The 16439-nt window shown below is 36.2% G+C and overlaps 1 protein-coding gene across 2 annotated transcripts in view; it reads left to right on the top strand.

Annotated features, from left to right (window-relative positions):
* LOC150083302 (protein BCCIP homolog) overlaps window positions 1-16439 on the top strand; it is a 161201-nt gene that overhangs the window by 118228 nt on the left and 26534 nt on the right. For both annotated transcript variants that reach the window (XM_090377162.1, XM_090377163.1), the window contains exon 7: window positions 13119-13275. In XM_090377162.1, coding sequence (XP_090233288.1) covers window positions 13119-13275 — 157 coding nt within the window. The remainder of the gene's footprint in view (window positions 1-13118; window positions 13276-16439) is intronic.

Genomic DNA, 16439 nt, shown 5'->3' on the forward strand with positions numbered 1-16439 from the left:
TGAATAAACAACACCGTAAAGGCCAAGATACACTATTAACACCTCACATTTTACTAAAGCACATTTCTGGGGGTTACTACCATAAAACAATAAAAACAATTTCCAGTTGCGTTTCTGCTAGTGGAATCTGTTATAAACTGGTCGTAAACTCGATCTAATTGCAATTGCAAATTATCGATAGCTGGAATTGTGTGGGTTTTTACGTTATTATGGTGAAATGTGTTTCCCCTTCACTGATATAAAACACATAAATACATTTTCAGAATCTTCTTCGTTCCTATCGTGTTGCGTTCAGTTGGGGGTGATTCCGCATTCGACTGCCATTTCTTGTAAACACAAAGGCGAATCGTGTATAAGCGAATTCGGTTCGTGTTATATAAGATAACGTTCCCCTATTTATAAATCGTGTATGATCGGATTCGTGTAATGCAAACACGTGTTATACGAGGACCGACTGTACTATCATATGTCCCAACTTGCAGCTTTTTGCCAACGTTGCCCTGTACTTGTTAAGTAAATCTTCGTATCTCTTACTCTTCATATCGTGTACAACAATATCACCTTTTGTGCCTTGCAGAATTGGCACCTCCGTAGCCAGGTGGGAAGGAGCAGCAGTGCGTAGCACACGCTTCTTGATTAGACCGGGGTTCGAGCCCATCACCACCAAATACGGAGGATGTGGAAAGGTCAGGGAATGACCACCACATATCCCGGAGCAATATGGCCTTAGTCGCTAATGCTCCTAAAACCAAATAACAACAGCAGCCTTGCAGAATTCTAAATCTTTGTGAATGTTTGGAACTTATACTAGTATCTCACAAATACCATTAATTCAGTTTAATTTGTAACGTCAATAGATTCGTTGAACTGAATTTTGAATGTAGTGCTTTGTGTGATGCAAGATATCAATGTCAGACTTAATATTGTCTTCCAGAACAATCTCTTCCTTTTTTTTTAATCATATCATTTGAAGTAGGGATTGATCTCAAAGGCTAAGCAGTTTATCTCCATATACAGTTTCACAATTTTTATTACAGCTGGCAGTATAAGGTTCTCTCCTACTGTGTGAACTTTGAATTTGCCAATTAAAAAAGCTCTTTGAGAGCTGGCTTTTAGTACTTTATTAGCCGAGTGGGTGTGTTATTTTAAAAAAGTAATTTTTGCCATTGTTCTGTTACTGCTTTTGTTTCAAATAATTCAAGGGGCTCATTTTATATCCTGTAAAAATTCCAAATCACTTTTACAGGCTTTATACAATTTTTTCCAGTTCAAGGGTTACTGGCAGATTACACATAGTTCAAGCAGATTACACATATATGTCTTTCTTGATTATTAAGAGATCATAAAATAAAATTGTATTTTAAATAATCAGGATTATATTTTTGAGTTTCTAAATGTTCTATATATTCTTCTGGTATGACTTTTCTTTTCATGCCACCACTTGATAATATTGACTGCTGTGGTGAAGTTGAAACTGATATTTTTAATGCATTGATTGATTCTTTTAATTCTTGGCTCTTTTGTTTTCACATTGCTACTAGTGTTTTTAAATTTCTTGACTGCTTCACCTTCAATAAATAGATCTTTGATCGGCAGCTGTGTGCATAGCAGCCAACTCTGGTTTTATGATGAAGAAATCTGTGTTTTGACTCAATTCGGACCCATATCCATTTATATACAGTGAAACTTCCCTTTAACGGACAGCCATGGGGAACGAAAATCTGTCCGTTACAGAGGAGTGTCCACTAACAAGAAGTCTGAGGGAGGAGAAAAAAAAAAAAAGAAAGAAAGAAAGAAAAATCGTTAAACGTTTAATGTAAAATTAAATTAAAATATATACAGATTTTGAACAATATTTTTGTAAATAATATACAATTACATACACAAGAGATAAAGAAAAATCATTAAACGTTTAATGTAAAATTAAATTATATACAGATTTTGCACAATATTTTTGTAAATAATATACATACAATTGTGCTATACATATTATGACTTTATCTTAAGAAAAATACATACAGTAATCACTTATTTTCTTCTGCACCTTCTTCCGGCTGATAATTTTGTTTTCAACATTTGTTTGGAGTGAAGAAACCATCGAAAGTCCTTCAGTATCTTCTTCAGCGGCGAAAAATATTTTTAAACGTTTGATTTGTATGAGCGCTTCTTCTATTTTCATCGGTGGTTCGTCGTTAATATGTTCTTCGACAGAATGACCTCCTTCCATTTCTTCATCCTCGTGAGGAACTTCTTGAAAAATATCGATGATAATGTCATTGATATCTAGAGCACCATCTTCTGTAGTGAGGTTCGAGTCTATATCTTCGAGTCTATGTACAATACTTCCGCTACAAGCCAGGGTCACTTGTAGCGGAAGTATTGTACATTATCAATAGATGTTGAAGTTCTTGTTCTTCTTGGTGCTCCACATTGCTATTCACAACTTCAATTTTTGCATTTGAGAAGCCAGACTTTACAAAACAGTTCACGACAATTTGTTTTCTAATTGCGTTTACTGAAGAGGAAATCCATTGAATCGCATCTAGGATGCCGAGTTTCTTTGCAAGGCCACTCGCACATGTTACATCGTTCATGTTTGCAATGAGATGTTTTAAAACACGTTTTCTGTAGTGAAGTTTAAAATTTTTTATTATCCCTTGATCCAAGGGCTGACACTCTGCAGATATGTTTCGTGGCAGAAAAACAATTTGAATGTTGGACAATTCAATGTGCGGGTGAGATGCAGCATTATCCATGAAAAGAATAATTTTTCTGTTTTGACGAATCATGTTTTGGTTAAAGTGACTTATCCATTTGCTCATGAAATCTCATGTCATCCACACTTTTTTTATTAGACTTCCAGTCAACATTCAAAAGATTCAACTTTATGCCCTTGAAACAACGAGGATTTTGTGGTTTTCCTATAAGAAGAGTTTGTTCAAAGTCTCCCAGCATATTTGTACACAATAGTACAGTCAAGCATTCCTTAGAAATTTTTCCACCCTGGCACTTTTCGTTTTTTAGACTCATTGTTTTTTCAGGAAGAGCTTTAAAAAACAACCCTGTTTCGTCACAGTTGTAAATATCCTTAGCTTCAAAATCACGACATAAATCTTCTAATTTGACGGTCCACTCTGTTACAACCCCAGTATCAACAGATCTACCTTCACCACTTACGGTTTTCCAAGAAATTTTATGCCGAGTTTTGAACTTGTCTAGCCATCCCACAGAAGCTTTGAACTCATTTACTCCCATAGATTTCGCAACCTCCAAAGCCTTTTCCCTAATAATAGGCCCATTAATGGGAATTTTTTTAGCACGTGTGCGACAAATTTGAAGTCCAACAGTTTTCGGGAATGATTTTTGAACCTGATCATTTACGTGTTGCCAAAATTGTTTGAGCAGTTCATTTTTTTCCTCTTGGATGTCGCTTACCTGCGTCTTCCCAATTTTGAATTTTGCAGTGAGATTGTGAACACTGTTTTTTTGCCGATCATACGCATTAATGAGTTCGACTTTATCTTTTAAAGTTAAATGTTTACGAGAAGACATTGTGCACTTCACACAACACTGAACAAAACTGAAAACTGAAACTCAAAAGATGAAAGGCCGACAAAATTCCCCCCCCACACACACACACCGAATTCATCAGAAGTTTTACACGTGCCTTAAAATTCTTGAAAAAGGGTTTAGAACTGCAACGTAAACCTTAATAAAATTCAGAGAATCGGAAATAGAAAATAAACACACGATTGAGGCAATACGTGGAAGAAACGTTCCTAGAAAAAGGGCCGTGAGCTCGCCTGCTGTCCGTTATTGGGAGATCAAATTAAGTGCTAATCTAAATGAAACAGTGCAGATTGCCTGTCCGCGTCCTTTACAGAGAATGTCCGCTAGACAGAAGCTGAAAACACGTTAAAACCAATAGAGGAGAGTTGGGAATTTGAAAATGTCCGTTGTAGAGAGATGTCCGTTAGGAGAAGTTTCACTGTAGTTGATACTGTAGAGTATATAGTTGGTACTGTAGGGTTTTATCCATCTTTCTTTTTTCAAAAATAATAAAACTACATTAAAATTATGATTTTTAAAAAATTCTGTGAATTTCTTGTTTTTGTTAACGAATGTTGCTATTAGTAGTAGTAAGCAATGCAAAAAAGCAAACTTATACAGCATCACAAAAAAAAAAAAAAAAAAAACTATATCACCTGCTCAACCCCTCTAATAGTTTATATAGTTTTCCTTGAATTTATTCAAAGTGCCCACTTCTATGACACCAAATGGAAGTTTTTTCCAACAATGAACTATCTGCTGGTTGACAGAAAACCTCCACACATCTGTTCTGCAACCTTCCTTCCTGAATTAGAATTTTTACTTCATATGCAGTCGGAACAAGAGGTAGGATTCCATAAGCATTGAGCTGATGTTGAGATGAAATAGTATTTAGTATCAGTAGTGGCAAATGATGCAAGAAAGCAAGCTTATAAAGCATCAGCAGCAAAAAAAAATAAAAGAAAAAACCTTGCCACATCACTTGTCCATCCCCTCCAATAATTTGTTCAGTTCTTTCTAAACTTCCAGATCTTTATGTCCTGCAGCCATCCTTCCTCAACTTGAATTTATGCCCCCCATGTGTGTAGTCTGAGAGAAAGGAGCAATGTCATCAGCATTGAGCTTGCTCAATGCTGATGACATTAATGGTCAGAGCACCACTTTGTTCCCCTCACCATTCCCATTACCTTTCTCTGTACCTGTTCTAGGAGCTCTGCGTCCTTCCTAAAATGAGGCTTCCACACCTGTATGCAGTACTCAAGATGTGGCCTGACCATTGCCTTATACAAGGAATAAACACCTCTTTATCCCTGCTAAAAAACTCCTTGTACATCATTTGAAAAAAAATCCCATGTCAAGACAGTCCTAACAGCCTGTCTGTGCTGCTCTGAGAATTTCATATCTGACTGATTTTTTGCATCAAATACTGTGTGATACTACCCTGAGGATAGTACCACACACTTGGCACATTAATCTGGGATTACTGTTACCCATGTGCAGCACCTTTCATTTGTCAATGTGAAACTTCAACTACCATTTCTCAACCCATTTGCTAAATTTTTTAGAATTTGTTGCACTTGCCTACCATCATTACTATGTTAACCGCCCTGCCAACCTTTGTATCATCTGCAGACTTAGACACTAAGCCTGATACATCTTCATCAAGGTCATTAATAAATATAGAAAACAACAAAGGGCCCAGTACTGAACCCTGGACCCCACTAATAGCATTAATCCACGAAGAGCAGTGTCCATTGATAATCACTCTGCCTTCTACCTTTATCCAGGAGAGTAACTTGTCCTTAATGCTGCACTATTCCAATATTTGTACAGCAATCTTTTTTAAGTGCAAGTATCAAATATATAAAAAGCTTTCCTGAAATCCAATTATGATATCAATATTATTTTTTGTATCTGGTAGCTTTATTACTACCTCATAGTATTCAATCGAACTGGTCAGACAAGATGGCCCCTGAACTTGAACTTGTCAATATCCAGTCTGTAGAGACCCCCCTTATCTGAAGATGTTCTTGTAATTATGGCTAATGGTTTGCTTACCTCCCTTGATATAATTAGATAGATCCTGTCTACTCCAGGTGCCTTTTTTATGTTGAGCATCCACTTTCCTTTCAGTTATCACAAATTCATTTATGTCCGTGTAAGATTTTGGTTAACTTTTGGCATTTCCCTCCCTAAAGAATTCATGGATGTAAGTAAATGCAATGTACTTTTTCAGTTTGTTAGCAGCCTGAATAGGATCATCAACAGTTAAACCATCGACATCAAGTAGACCAACGTGATTCAACTCCTTTCTTCTGCTGTTATTATAAGTAAAGAAGCCTTTGCTGCTTTTCTTTGCATTCTTTGCCAGATACCTCATAATCTGCCTTTGTGACATGATTAGACTAGTTTCTATCTACCGTAGACTTCTGTAACACCTGATAATTTATACACATCCCTTGCATTTTTCTTCTCTGCTACAAGTTTCATCAGTTCATCTGACATGTTGGTCTGTGTCAATTGGTCTGGAACAGTATTTCTCAGTTGTTATGAAAAGCCTAGTAGCTGTTATGATTACTACCCTGAATGCTTCCCATATGGCATTTGCTCTTTGTACCATCATCTGATAGTCCCACTGTATAGAATTTAAAAACTATCTGAAGCCTCTGTAGTTACTCTTACAAAAGAAAAGTCCTCTTTACCCTTGACAGTAGTTATGGATTTAGTTAAATCCCACATCAGTACACTGATCACTGCCATCCAATGGGTCTTTTACCTGCAGATCCTTAATGCATGAAGAATCATTGCTGATAATCAGATCGAGTTTTACTTCCCCTTGTTGCTTCTCTAACATGCTGCTGTGGAAGACATTCATCCAGTTAATTCACAAAAGTCTTGCTAAAATGTGAGGGACCAAACCACATGTTCCAGTCAATGTCTGGAAAGTCAGAATCTCCCATTATGAGACATCCTTATTTATTGGCTCATCTCTTTCTCTGTATAGTAGTTATACTCATCTGAATCATTAGGCCCATAACATACTCTCATTTTCATTTTTACAATGCTTACATCACACCAAACTGACTCAACAATGCACTGGCTACCCATGTCGACTGGATGTTGTGATTTAGATTTAATATGCTTCTTAACTAAAAGCATAACTGCTTTCCCTCCCTCATGTCCTTTCTGTGCACATTGTACCTCCCATGTTCAAATTCTGCTTTCTGATCCCTGATGTCCCAATAATGTCTGCATTTGATGACTTGACCAGCACTTCAGATTCATAAATTTATTTACTGTGCTCCTGGCATTGGTGTACATGCAATTATATATGCAACTGTTCTTACTTTTAGTTACCCTAACACAGCCCATGTATTTACCTATTTCATGATGACTCAAAGCAGCTCTTGAAATCCCTAGCACCTTGCTTTCCAGGCTGCTGTAGGTTCCAATAAAAATGGAGCAAGAGTCACTTTCACACCTATCTGCAGCTGCAGTTAATCTATTAATCTGTATATCCCCCTCCAAGCTATCAGTTTTAATTCTGCCTAATGCTGGCCCAATAGCATCAGCAAATATTCTTGTATCCTTTTTATTTAAACATATCCCTTCTCTGTAGAAGTAGCTCCCTGTTAATAAGCACAAACTACACTGATAAAAATTCTAACCCACGAGTCTTGCACAGTCTCTCCAGAATTGGTTGACAAGACTCTCAACATGCACTTCTCCCTCCTATTTTATCTGGACAGAATTGCAGACATGTACTTTTGCCCCTGGCAAACATTCTCTTGTCCTATTCTACCTGTCCTTCTCACACAATATATTTCCTGTTTCCCTGACAAATAGAGTCACTGGCAGTAACTGTCCCCTGTGGGACCAGTGCATTGTGCCTTGGGGATTACTGCTGTATTGCCTGATGCACGAGAGTAAGCTCTAATGTTGAGTTCGGCAGCTGCTGAGAACTTGATGGCCCTTCTCCAATTTTAATTCCTTTGAGAGCATCCACCCTGTTCTTCAAGATCTCATAAACACCAATCAGAACACTGAATTTATACTAATTTCCTCACACTCTTTGCGTGCGCACACACAAAGGTGTATAATACACACACACACACACACCTTGGCTGTATAATATCCCATTCCCAAAACACCCGCAAAATTCACAAGTAACACATTTCATAAGACTGTTTTTCATAGGAGAACTACCCCCTTGTCATAATTCTTTGGTTAGCTATAAAATTAAACAAATTAGTTAATGTGTTCAGTATGTTAAATTTCTGATACATTAGCAAAGTAATTATTTATAATTACTATTGCTAATGCAAAAAAAAAAAAAAAGAGAGAAGAAGCAAACTTTTATGCATGAACAGAAAAAATTTAATTTTTGTTCATATGCTGAATTGCCCATTCATTCCTCCAACCAATACATGGCAACAAACATAATATCCAGTGCTTTAGCTACAGTACACTGTATGTGGATGTCTATGTGATATGGATGAAAATAATAAATAATTGCCAGATTTCTGATTTTAATGAAATTTCGGTAGGCTTTATATAAAATTTCATGAAAATCCATTCACTGGGAGTTCAGTACTTTCATGCAGACAGATGGACAAATAAATTATATTTGTTGGATTTCTGTTGGTCTGATTTTTAATGAAATTTGGCATGACACTGCAGATATCTCTAAAAGGCCTAAAATATAAAATTTCGTGAAAATCATCCAGTGAGAACTGACTTATTACACAAAGACAGAAAAAATAATCAATAAATAATAATTGCCGGATTTCTATTGGGCTGATTTTAATGAAATTTGGAATTGCTTAACATATTTTTGAAAGGCCCAAATATAAAATTTCTTGAAAGTTTGTGAACTGGGAGTCAAGTTGTTACATGTGGACAGATGGATGGACATGGTGAAGACAATAAGTGCATTGTGCATATATGCTAATCGACCTAAAAAAAGCAAAATTTATTTTGAAACTTTTTCGTTTCCAATGCATGCATGCATACATACATTACAGCTTGGGGATGACAGCTCCTCTTTCAATTTAGAAAGCAGATAGTAGTTTTTAATCACATTAAAACTATTAAAAACTACTGTCATCAAAGCAGGTTGATGGATGATGAACTGTAGTTTGCCACAACATTTATGACAAACTTTACCATGTTTTTTACACAGTCAAGTTTTTTGTTTTTACCATGTTTTATGGTAAAAAAAAAAAAAAGCAGTTGTGCAGCTCTACCAATATTGTGCCATTTAGATAATTTGTGCTGATACAATTCAGTGAAGTGTTACACTTGGAAATATACAATACACCCATAGCAGAGCTGTATGACTTTATGATAAACTTGGTAAATTATGAACTTAGTTTGGCAGCCAGCTAACTTTCTGTCGTGAATTCTTAACACTAAAGCATGTTTCATTATGACAGTCAAATGTCTGCTAACTCCAAATAGAATCATAGATACCAAGTTGCCCAAGTCAGTTTTTGGAAGCTGTAAATTAAATATTATTCAACTTTAAATTAAATATAATCATATCTGGAAAACCATTCTGCCATCTGGCAGTACTGCTTGATGAGCAAGATTTTTTTGAAACAAATTGAAATGAATCAATGTTGCAGAAAAAAAAAAAGAAAAAAAAGTTTATAGTATTTCTCAATATCATTGAGATAAAGAAATGGATAATTTGCAGTAACAGCTCTGCAATTTCAGTGTTTAAAACCTATCTGATGCTATTATGAAAGAAGAAAGAAAATAATATACAGTGGTCCTTGGTTCAGGAACTGACAAGTGCACAAGGAAGTTAGAAATACAACAGATTGTTCATTTACCTACAAGAATACCGGACAATCCTAATCATACAGCCAATACGCTTGATCTTTTTCTCACAAACAACCCTTCTAAGTACAAGGTTGAAGTGAGAGGTCCTTTAGGCACTTCAGATCACAACTTGGTGATTGCCTCTTCTCCAATGGAACCTTTATCTCATGGCTATTCCCAACCTCGTATTGTTTGGCATTACAAGAATGCAAAATGGGATGACCTGCGAGACTTCTTTTCTTCTTTTCCTTGGTCTGATTACTGTTTCAAAACTTCTGATGTCAACGTTTGCTCAGATCGTGTCAGTGAAATTATTCTTGCAGGAATGGAATCCTTTATCCCACACTCCACTTTAAAATCTCGTCCTTTATCTAAACCTTGGTTTTCCAATAAATGTGCTAAGGCTGTCCAAGAGAAGAACGTTGCATATCGTAATTGGCTTGTTTCTAATTCTTCAGTTTCATTTTCTGCCTACACCAAAGCTCGCAACAATTGTAAAGCAGTTATTAATCAGTCCAAACTAGAGTTTGAACAGGCTAAGAGTAGAAAACTTGCTTCTTGCCCTAATGGTAGCCGAGCATTCTGGTCTCTTGCCAAAGCTATTGGCCGCAACTTTTGCCCATCTCTGCTCCCACCTCTGTCCAAACCAGATGGTTCTGTTGTCACTTCAGCCAAGGATAAAGCTGACCTGCTAGCATCCCATTTTTCTTTGAGCTCATGTATTAATGATCTTGGTAAAACACCTCCCACCATTCCTAACACGCTCCATTCAATGCCTCCTGTGGTCTTCCGTCAAAAGGATATCAGAAGGATTTTGATGAATCTTGATGCTAAGAAAGCTCCAGGTCCTGATGGTATTTCTCCACTTGTTCTCAAAACCTGTGCTCCTGAACTTACTCCTATTCTTTGCCGCCTTTTTTCACTTTCTTATTCCAAAGGTGTTTTTCCTTCTGCTTGGAAATTTGCTCATATCCAGCCAGTTCCTAAAAAGGGTGACAAATCCCTCCCATCCAATTATCGTCCCATTGCAATTACTTCTACTCTTTCTAAAGTAATGGAGAAATCAATTAACCGCCAACTCTTAAACTACCTAGAAACTTTCCGTCTGATCAACGATCGCCAGTATGGATTCCGTCAGTGTCGATCCACTGGTGATATTCTGGCTTATGTTACCCATTTATGGACTAATTCAATGGAAAGGTTTGGTGAAACACAAGTAGTTGCTCTTGACATCTCAAAGGCTTTTGATCGTGTTTGGCATAAAGGTCTTCTAAACAAGCTTCCATCTTATGGTTTGCCAACTGTTTTTAGTAATTGGTTATCCAGTTTTCTCTCTGATCGCTCACTGAGGGTGATGGTAGATGGCTCTCTGTCTTCTAACTTCTCCACTAATGCCGGTGTCCCCCAAGGTTCAGTTCTTTCCCCCACTCTTTTCCTCTTGTATATCAATGACCTTATTCCATTGACTGGAAATCCTATCCATAGTTTTGCCGATGATAGCACATTGCATTCAACTTTCCATTTTGAGAAACCTTGTCCAGCTCAATCAGCTTTAAGTTCTCGAAAATCTGCTACCAATTCCTTAAATGCCGATCTTCAGGTAATTCTCCAGTGGGGCAAAGACAACTTAGTTGATTTCAACCCTTCTAAAACTCAATCTTGTCTTATATCTCTCAAAAAGGATTCTTCTGCTCCTATGCTTATCTTTAGTGACAATCCGATTTCTAGGCAAAATGATATATCTCTTTTGGGGATTACCCTGACTTCTAATCTCTCTTGGCACAAGCACATTACAAATATTGCTTCCTCTGCATCTAAAAAACTTGGTTTTCTCTTTCGCTCTCGGCGTTACTTTTCTCCCAAACAGCTGCTCACTCTGTATAAATCGCAAATCCGCCCTGCCATGGAATATTGTTCCCACATCTGGGGTGGTGCCCCCAAAACCTCTCTCAGGCTTCTTGATTCCATTCAGAGGAGGGCAGTTCGGTTAATTAATGATTCATCTCTAACAGAGTCTCTCCACTCGCTGTCTCATAGACGCACTGTTTCTGCTGCATGCCTCTTCTACAGATACTTCCATGGGCACTGTTCTTCTGAATTGGCTTCTATAATTCCCGCTCTCTCTTTCAAAACAGTCCGAACACGTGCCGCCACCAGCCAACATCCATTTACTGTCCAACTTCAAACCCACAGAACCAACTTTTCATCTTCCTCATTTATTCATTCAACTGCCGTTTTCTGGAACAACCTTCCTTCATACGTATTTCCTGAAAATTACGATCTACAGAAGTTCAAGTCCAATATCAACAAATATCTTCTTTCGTCTTCTCAACCTCCAACCCAAGCATGGTACTAAGTACTATAGGTTTAATACCTCTTGTGTTTGGGGTTCTCATAAAAAAAAAAAAAAAAAAAAAAAGCTTATCCCAAGTCATTCTTGGCATTGTAATAATTCCATAACAATGCTCAATATCAGAGAAAATTCAACCTGGTAAGGGAAAAAAAAAAAAAGCCCTGAATTCAGTGCTCTTTCTAGTAAATCTTTGAAAACATTCTTGACAGCCAAGTCTAAACAGCAATGCTATTGTTATAAACAAAAGTTTGATTAAGCATTTCTGAAGAGGTGAAAGCCTGCAACTGTTATATTTCTTGAAGCAATCATTATCAGTTGATATCTAACAGACAATACAAATAAAAATTCACGGACAAAAAAAGCCTAAGTAATGTTTGAAGCCAATACTCTACTGGTAAACAGTTCTGTGGTACAGTTTTAATATGAACCGTGGTCAGTGAAATTTAATTTATAGTGCAATGTGGACTAAAAAAAAAAAATTCTCCTGCTTTTTTCAAAAAGTATCCAAATTCTTCCAGATTTTTTTTTTTTTTTTTTTTTTTGGCAAGGACTGCTTTTTGCAGAAAAAGTTCCTGTTTAGGTCAAAAAATCTGTTTTCCTCCTACTTGCATTTTGTTGAAAGTCAGAAGTTGGCAGCTATGTGTACATTATTGAGTTGGACTGCTCTTGCACAAAAAATTGCTATAACATTGTACAACGCTAGAGCCACAAAGGTGTAGTGATACTTGTCTGAACTTGGCCATTAAGTTATAGCAGTACTTGTTTTGTTTACTTGAATTTTTTCCAAAAACTTGAAATACAAATAAATTTTTAAATGTTCATAAGAGTGTCTTTAAACTTAATCTGATTTATCTTTGATCATTGGCAATATGTAATTGGGTTTATCTTTGATCATTGGCAATATGTAATTAAACAAAATGTTTTGTATGTATTTATGTCAGTATATTTCTCAGTATTACAAGGACAATAATAAAGCCTTTATAATACTTTTTGTTATAATGCTAGTTATAAAGCTTGTTTAAAATTTTAAATGGATTAATAATGAAAAAAAAATTTATTTTCAAATACTTAAAAATTCTTGTCTTTAATGACTTGCCTCACAACTCCATGGAATCTGTGGCACCCATCTTTGCAAAGCATTACTGTAGTCAATATTGTATTTTCTGTGATGCTTTGCCACTTTTCAAAATCTGATATTTTTAATAATGAACTTGATGTTTTATAATAATAGCAAGGAATCTTAGCTTTTAAATAATAGCAGCTGATTTTAGCTTTTAATAGCATTTTTATTAATACTTATTGAAGTTTGTGTATAATAATTGCCCTAAATTAATTATTGCTGTTGTAATACATGAGATTAAAGTGGATTTAAATTTTTTTTAATCCATAGCAAAGACCTTTTGTGTGCAAAGGACAAAAAGGAATTTACCTTTACTCATTATGTTTTAATCAGCAAAATTTTTAAACCTGCTAAGGAAACTGAGAAATTCGGTGATCTTGTTGAGCCATTGATATTTGTCAATGCAGAAGAGGAACTTTTCGTTGAAGTAATGCATATTTATTTATTTATATATATATATATTTATTTTATTTATTTTATTTTTTTTAATTTATTTATTTCTTCTTTTATATATGTCTGTATACATATATATACTCTTACATGTACTTCACTTGGGAAAATTCTTGGGAATTCTTCTGTTTTGCATATTAATGAGTGTGCTCTTATACATAACATTAAATTTTTTACTTTTAATTATTTATATGATACAAAGTTAATCTGAGTTAACCAAATTTAATTAAAGCCAATATGTGTAAGATAAATTATGTATCCTTGCCTGCTCATGTGTGTATCTCTTCTTGGGAAATTAACTTTATTGGTGAATATTAGATTTAATATCTTCTTTCTTCATTCAAAAGGCCTCTGTAGTCAGGAACTCTGTAATTCATCTATAATGCTACTAAATAATACTGACTCGAATCTGTAAAACGTCTTTATTATGATAAAATAAAATAAAATACATGCGTACTGATTGTATAACTATATGTTAAAAATATTAAAAAAAAAATAAAATAAATGTATTTATTTTATAAATACAACATTTATAAAATTCAGTAAAATATATAAAATTAAAAGCAATAAAAGTTGTTTAAAACCACTAATACAGGAGCTTTCGGCAGCAGCGGCTGCCTTCATCGGCTATAGTGGTTGCAGGATGACCGACAATCTATACGTACCACGCATCTCAGCAGGTCTGCGACATGAACTATGGCGTCTGCACACCGTTCACTTCTCGTGCATTGGAACTGGAAAATGGATGGGCCACTCTAAACCGTTTGTCTCTTCGTAGGATAAGGGCTTCAAAGAGTGGATGAATGCGACAGCCCTTATCCCTATTAAGACTGTAGTGCTCGAACAAACATATTAAATTCTCCAGCCATTTCCGGTTCCAAAAGTTGTGGGGGAAATGAAATGCAGACTGCGAGATTGCCTGGGGGAACACAATAGAGCCCCTAAGATTGCAAATTATGGAGGTTCAGCTGTAGCGGAACATGCCTGGGAAACTGGGCATGGCATTACTGCTAAAGAAGTCATGACTGTGCATAAGGCACGTGGCTTTTGGAACCGGAAATGGCTGGAGAGTTTAAGAACAAGTTCGTCCGGTCTTAATAGGGATAAGGGGTGTCGCGTTCATCCACTCTTTGAAGCCCTTATCCTACGAAGAGATGAACGGTTTACAGTAGCCTGTTCATTTTCCGGTTCCAATGCATGAGAAATGAACCGAGCGCAGACACCATAGTTCATGTCGCAGACCTGCTGAGATGCATGGTACATATAGATTGTTGGTCATCCTGCTATCCACTATAGCTGATGAAGGCAGCCGCTGCTGCCGAAAGCTCCTGTATTAGTGGTTTTAAACAACTTTTATCGCTTTTAATTTTATATATTTTATTCTTGTTATACATTTATTTTATTTTATTTTATTTTGTTTTAATATTTTAACATATAGTTATACAATCAGTACGCATGTATTTTGTTTTATTTTATTTTATAATAAAGACGTTTTACAGATTCGAGTCAGTGTTATTTAGTAGCATTACAGATGAATTATCTTCTTTCTTCTTTTACTTTAGGCTTAAAGTCCCATCTATATGGAGTCAGCCTATTATGGTGGTAATTTTAAATTCCCTAGTGACCAGATGTGGGGGATTGCGTGTGATATAAATTGTACAAACCCATGGGCTAGTGTTCATGTTTATTGGATGAAAAATCTAGCCTACATCTAGAAGAAAAGCCCCAAGTCAGTGTTGTCAGTTACAGTAGACCCACGATTATCTGGGATTAGATTAACCAAGGTGTGGATTAATCAAGTGGTTTTGTATAGCCCATGGAAATCTAAGTCAGTCTAGGTCAGATAATAAAGAGAAATAGTGGAATCTGTTACATGTTGTTTGTTTGCATTTTGTAATATTCCTGTAGACGGAATCTTTGAATTTCTAAGAAACCACATCCTGACTAGTTCACTCTGATCAAAGGCCTAACACAGCTGGGTGGCTAATGTAAAAATACGGTGTTGTGTGGTGGTGAAATTACAATTCCTGACCCCCCCCCTCATCCTTATGATAATCTCAGATGTTCCCATGCCTTTTAACAAGTAATGCAGACAACAGTTGGGAAAACTGTTCCAGAGTTATACATAAGGACAGGAACAGTGAAGAGTTACTGGTTTCCTCACTTCTGCTAGCAATGAAGCCACGAGATCCTGGGCCTTGAATTCTGATTAGTGAGAGTTGTTTACACAGGTTGCTGTATCAAGCGTCTCTCAATCAGTTTTGAAGCAGAGAGCCTAGGTTTACTGCTTGTCTGGTATTTTGTATCAGGAGTTCTGCCCATAATTAAGGGGGGGGGGGGTAGAACTATCATAATTATTGGCTGGAGGAGAGCATCCATTTGTGTGGCCTATGGAACAGAGCAAGCTGTGTTGTGGGGAGGTAAAATTCTGCCAATTTTCTTATTAACTATCTTGTTAAAATCCTTCTGAGCATGATAGGCTTTCATAAAGATTCTTCACTTGTGGGGGTGTACAGTGTTCAGTTTTGGAGTTGGGTTTATTAAAGCCAAGGTATTTTGTAATTGTGTGGTGTGCTGCATTACTTTGTATATTTCTTATTTTAGTGTGATTGTTGTGTACTCCTTTATCCTAGTTTTTAACTTATTTAAGATCTGCTCTACATAATATTTCCCACAGTTATAATCCAGCTCGTGAACATCTCTCATTTGTTGGGATGGGAAGATGGATGTCTGTGGGTTTTAGAAGTTAAGAGGTTTTTCGCATGAGAATGTACATGGACATTGTGCCTTTTTGCTAATCTGTTTATACCTATTCCTGGGTAATAGGAAGCTATATGTCTATTTTGGTGCATATGGAAAGATTGTTAACCCTTTACGGGCTGACGTGGCAGCCGTGACATCGAAAAATTCCATCTTGTCCAATGTCACAACAGTCAGTGTTTCCAATTATGAAATCTATTTTCCTGCTTTGTTAGCATAAGTATTGTACTGCAATCTGTTTATATTGAATTGTTAACAGCAGGCAGAGTTAGTTTTCTTCATTTTAGAAGTCACAGTGTTAGACACGTTGTCAGCAGCCTTTCTGATGGGAAAATTGAGAAAACGTTAAAACTTTTTGATTCAGAATTTGAATGAACTAAA

This window comes from Mastigoproctus giganteus, chromosome 7, assembly GCF_048544385.1.
Source record: "Mastigoproctus giganteus isolate SK-2022 chromosome 7, ASM4854438v1, whole genome shotgun sequence".
Lineage (NCBI taxonomy): Eukaryota > Metazoa > Arthropoda > Arachnida > Uropygi > Thelyphonidae > Mastigoproctus > Mastigoproctus giganteus.